Consider the following 5,587-nt stretch of genomic DNA (forward strand, 5'->3'; position numbering starts at 1 on the left):
GATTAGAGAATTCAGGTAATTGTTTTGGGTCCCTGACTTCTCTCAATAATTGCTTTGGAGAGGGCGAAATGGAAGAATAGGATTCTTTTAGCCGACCCCAAATCTTTGGGATAAGGTTTTATTGTTGTTGTTTGGGTCCCTCAACTTCAATTACAATAATTAGGAAATTTAGATTCAAACTTATTAGTAACCATGGAAGAAACCAAAAGATTTCAAGATACTTAGAATACCCAAATATCTAAGATTGCTCAACTGTCATTCAAACATGTTATAAAAGAGAATTGAAAAAAAAAAAGAGAGACTCAAGTTTTCAGACATAATAAACAGAAGAGAGAAACCAACAACATTAAGGATTAAGGCAGTGGGGTTCACATAGAAGTACTTTTTTGGCCTTTTTGACACATAAACCCATATTGACAATCAAACAATCTAAACACCAAATTGAAGTTAAATGATGATAGAAGATAGAATGAAAAAGAGGAGTTGAATTTACCAATCTGGGGATCTTGAATTGGAGATTGGGAAGTCTGGAGAAGAAATGGGGATTGAAATTGAGAGTTGGGTTGTTGTTGAAGATGCTTGGTTTGATGGGTCCTCCTCTGAATCAAGCCAGGATCTTCTGTTCTTGAGAGGCAACTCATCGAAGAAATGGCGAAGAGGCAATTGGGGTTTTTCTTCTTTCTCCATCTTCGTAGGCATTTTGGATTTGAAATCAGTACCCAAAACAAAGCAATGTTGTTCTTTATGCTGCTGTTGTTGTTGTTGTTGCTCTTTAGAGAGATCGGTAAGGTCTTGTGTAACAGAGCAGTTACTCTGTCTCAGTTGAGAAAGAGAGGAAGAGGAGGAGGAGGAGGAACAAGTCCTTGGTTTCCACGAATTATAGAGAGATGAATCAGGTAAACTCCTTAGATTCCCAGAAGCCTCTGAGAAGAAAGCATGCTCATCAATCTCCTCCTTCAATCCATTAAAATACCTGCTTTGTTGTTCACATATAAGTAAGAAAAAGAGAAAACTCACCAACCCATCATTGAAAAACAAGAAAACTAAAGCAGAAAAAGCTAGACCTTTCTTACAAACCTTTGATCTTTATCAGCTTCAGAGTAAGACCCAGAGTTTAAAACCAAATGGGTATTGTTATTTTCAGGTCTAGAAGAAGGGGAGTTTGGTTGGATGAAGGAATGAAGAGAGGTGTTGGAATAAGGATGATGGTCGTGGTGGTGGTGATTGGTTTCAGATACCATTGATGAAAGATGTGTGGAGGAGGAGGGGTTGTTCGATGGTAAGGATGTTGTAGTAATTTCCACATGCTTTCTTGAACGATTTCTGCCTCTGTGCATGTGTCTTTCACAGTACTTAGAATCAGGGAATACTTCCTTAGAACACCTCCATTTCTTCCCATCTGTTCTTCTGCATCTCCCCGGTTCTGGGTCTGTTTTCCTGCCAAAACCCATTTCAAAACAACCCCACCCCACTCCCACTCCCACTGCAACCAACCAAACATACATACCCACATCTCATTTTCATGTTCACCTTAAAAAAATATATGAAAGAGGAATCAAATCATAGATTATATATATCTGTTTATTTTCTTACTTGGTTGATGAGGAGGGAAGAGCCTTGAAGAGTTGAAGCTTAGTTTAATAGAGTAGATGAGATCAGGTGGAATGGGTACTCCAGATACCATGTATTTAAAGATGAGGGCTTGTTGTTCAAGTTCTTGCCACTGAGATGCAGTGAAAGGAGACCTGTTTCTTGCATTCATCATCACTACAACAAGAAAAAACAAATAAGTTCTACAACTGAGAAAGAATGAACTTTGAAGGGATGGTGTCTAGGGTGGTTGATATTTAGGACCTAGGATAGGAGGAATGAAGAGAGAGAGAGAGAGAGAGAGAGAGTGGAGGTGGTTTTGGTCAGTCTCTTGGTTTGCAGAATCTTCTTTGCATGGATAAAACTAATGGCTCTGATGACACTGCAGAGTCTGCAGCCACCTCTCCTGAGAGTCTGATTTTATTATAACTGCACCTCTGTTGTTCTGCCACCTTTGTTGCTGCTGCTGCAGCTGCCAATGTCTCTGACACATATACGGAAACCCATAAACAAAAGAGAGGAGAGAGAGAGTGGTGAAAGAAAAAAAAAAAAAACTGTGTTATTTTCCGAGCTTATTTTGCCTCTTCAACTTAACCTTTAGAGGTCTTAAAAGAAGGTAAAATAAGTCCTAAACCATAAGATGGGGCTATTATTTTCTTGCTTTTGCTTTTTTACTGTTTTCTTGTTTTCGCCTCAAAGCCCACTCACACTCACACCTTGATATCTTGTCAGAAAGAGATTTATTCTTTAAGAAAGTTTTTACCTTTTTCCAAAGAAAAGAAACAAGAAAAAATGAGTAGAAGAAAGAAAATTTACCTAGAAAAATCAGTTTTCTGTGGAAAATTTAGGGATTTAAGAGTTATATATAATGAGCTACCCTTTTTTTATTAAAAAAATTATTTTACTTTAATTGCTTTTGTTTGATAAAAGAAAAAAAAAAAAAAAAAAACTATACCAGGCATAGTGACACAAATATGCGATTTAAAAAAAAAATTGTGATTAAGTCAATTAAATCATGATTTTTTCAACAACAACAAAAAATCATAGATTATTTTTATTCTTAGTGTTTAATTTTTATTTTAGCATTTAATATATGAAATACAGATCTATTTTTTTTAATTACTTAAAAAATAATAATTATCTTTTAATCTATCCGATGTTTTCCCGACTTTATCAATATATTACCGCACGATGTTTTTTAGGTCGACCCACCATTAAGCTTTTGGCCATTATTGATGCTATCAGCCATTGGATCTGATTATTATGTAATATGAATTAGAACTACAGTGAAAAGCATTAGGGAATAAAGCCCTTCCTGAAAATGCTGAAATTTAATGGTTAGAAATGGACAATCAAATTGATTTTTAGTGTGAATCTTAGCTATAGAATATAGAATAAAAGACCCTTTCACTATTTCACGTGTAACTTACTAATAATATATATATTTTTTATTTTAGTTTGGGAGAGATGACTTAGTGAACTAAGAAGTTGAATCCATCATCAAAAGAAGAATTAAGAAAACTAAATAATTAATTAAATACAACTACCATGAAATAGAAGCAAATGAAACACTTTTATAAAATTCATGTAGAATTGTGAACATCAAGAGTGGACAAGTATTTGTGATGGACACCTCAAGCTTCAAGTTTCCCGTTTGTCTAACATCAAAATGAAAGGATGGGGTTGGTACAAGTAATAGTGTTTATGTATCAAATTAATTATACTATGAACATATATTTTTTGGGGATCAAGTGTGGTACCTTGAATAATTTCTTATAACTTGACACACGTTGGCATTTAAAAGCATTTTTCAAATTCAAATTATTATTTGGTGAGCTTCTCTAGGAAGCCAAAAAAAAAAAAAAAATGCCCTTAAGCAAGATGCGACTCGCACACATTTTCAGGGGAATCTGACTGAACATAGGACCCCATTATTTTTTTAACAATAATACCCATTTATATTTAGAGAATAACTAAAATATCTTCATAATATGTCTAAAATATTAAATAAATAATCAAAAAGATTAAAATGTTTTAACATAACTATAGTATGTCTAAAGAAGCCATTTAAAAAAATATTCCCAATAAGGCCTTAAAAAACATAGGGTCCTTGGTGTTTTTGTAATATAAAATATTGATATTGGAAAAGATGTGAGTTTAGGTGGGGGTGGGGTGCAAGGAGGTTTTTTTTTGGTTGCAATAAAATCCAAAGTGTCTTTTACTGTTGAGAGAGGTGTGGGACTGGCAGTGTCAGGTGTTGTAAGAGAGAAATGCACTCACTCTTGGCACTGTTCCTTCTCTGACTCACACACATGCACTGGCAGCACTGCCCCTTTTATGTACCCCCCCCCCCCCTGCTCACATCACCAATCAAACAATCCATCCTTTTCAAATTTCTTCTTTTTTAGATGCATTGTTTGGATTTATAAAAACTTTGCTATCTCTTACGATGAAATTTAATATTAGTTACTCATTAATTTTGTAATTAATTAAGAATGTATTTTGGTGGGTGAGCTCCTAATGTACCAAACAGAAAAGCTTCAATCATGATCCTCTTTGAGAGAATTTGCCTCACAACCTTTGGAGAAAAATAAAACAATTCAGAAAATTATATCTTCCCTCCATCTCCCAAACTGTCAATTCTAGGCATATTTGTTGGGAACCATACATCATATAGTTACTGCATGGTGGGGTGCAACTGGTTACAATTACCGAGAGGTGTGTAGGCTCAATTTTCAACACCACTAACACTTGGATGCTTTTGGTGTATTGGTTGAATTCGTATTACTCGGTATTTGAACAGAGAAAAAAAAAAAAAAAAAAACATTTGACGAAAGAAAAAAGAACGATACCAAAGTGAAAGCCAACTCAGAATGGGCACCAACGGTATAAGCGGAAGAGCTGTATGGACAATTGGTAAATGAACCAATTGGCACATACACAAGCAATCCTGCACTTTAAACTGGGACTCCAGTCCCACCATTTCCTCCAAGAAAATTTTCTGGCTTTAGATCACATTGCAATAAAAAAAGCCATTGGGACCAATCAACCAAACAGGGCAATACCACTACTCCAATGGGCTCTACACTCTACTTTTAGGGCCTGTAAGATCAGATGAGAGAATTTTTTGTGGCAACACTACAAGCATAAAAGAAGGGGGAGAAAAGAAACAGAGATGGTATAGTACGGGACCATTGAACCTAGGGATACAAAGTTGCAAGGGAAGCTAATGGAAAGGTTTTGAAAACTTGTTGAATTACTAATTATGCATGATGGCATTGAACATGGTATCATCTATGCGATTCCCCGGGACCACAGTTATTAGGTGTTCATGCCGAAAAAATCCATTTTTGAAGTTCTGAATAGAACAGCTAGTTCACCTGTGCCCACTAGATTTAGAAATCCTTGTAGTTCACTGTAACGTCCTTACATCATTTGCAGTCAACATGGGACCATAATCTTGTTCATAGAAGACCATACACCCCGATGGTCAGTGATGATAAGTTTTTACCAATTTGGTGGTGATATTAACACTTTACAGATGCAACTTTAGGAAAAGAAAACACACTCAATAGAACAACTCCTACCAATGAAATCCCCAGACATGAAAATACGCATGATTAAACATCTAAGAAAGTAACCCCAATGGGCACAAAGCATCTTATTTGTATACACTTTAACATGAACAACAAATCCTGATGAGTTTTATATAATGTTAAATATATATACATATAGGGTAGCGTTCGGAGGCCCTAAAGAGACCCAAACATTGTGCCAATCATTTTTCAATCTTTAGGGCCTCCAAACGCTACCCATATTTATATTTTAAAATGAACTAATTATTTATAAAAATCAATTCCACAATTCAACCCTCTCCCTAGTTAGGGTAGATGTTGCAGTCCTGATGAGGATGTGTCTAGGATCATCATCATGTCAAGGAGGGAATGCAAAATTATGCTTTATACAAGCAAGTCTGACAAATACACAAACAAAGAAC

The 5,587-nt window shown here is 35.5% G+C and overlaps 1 protein-coding gene across 1 annotated transcript; it reads right to left on the minus strand.

Annotated features, from left to right (window-relative positions):
- Nucleotides 1-297: 297 nt before the first annotated feature.
- Nucleotides 298-2,062, minus strand: LOC147397682 (growth-regulating factor 1-like). The gene is made up of 3 exons (XM_086449553.1): nucleotides 1,594-2,062; nucleotides 1,078-1,483; nucleotides 298-973 (listed from the first exon to the last, which is right to left on the minus strand). The coding sequence occupies exons 1-3, from the start codon at nucleotides 1,763-1,765 to the stop codon at nucleotides 490-492; spliced, it is 1,062 nt and encodes a 353-aa protein (XP_086305679.1). The 5' UTR covers nucleotides 1,766-2,062; the 3' UTR covers nucleotides 298-489.
- Nucleotides 2,063-5,587: the final 3,525 nt, after the last annotated feature.

The sequence above is a fragment of the Akebia trifoliata genome, chromosome 8 (genome assembly GCF_017979445.1).
Source record: "Akebia trifoliata isolate Shusen 1 chromosome 8, ASM1797944v1, whole genome shotgun sequence".
In the NCBI taxonomy this organism is placed as follows: Eukaryota; Viridiplantae; Streptophyta; class Magnoliopsida; order Ranunculales; family Lardizabalaceae; genus Akebia; species Akebia trifoliata.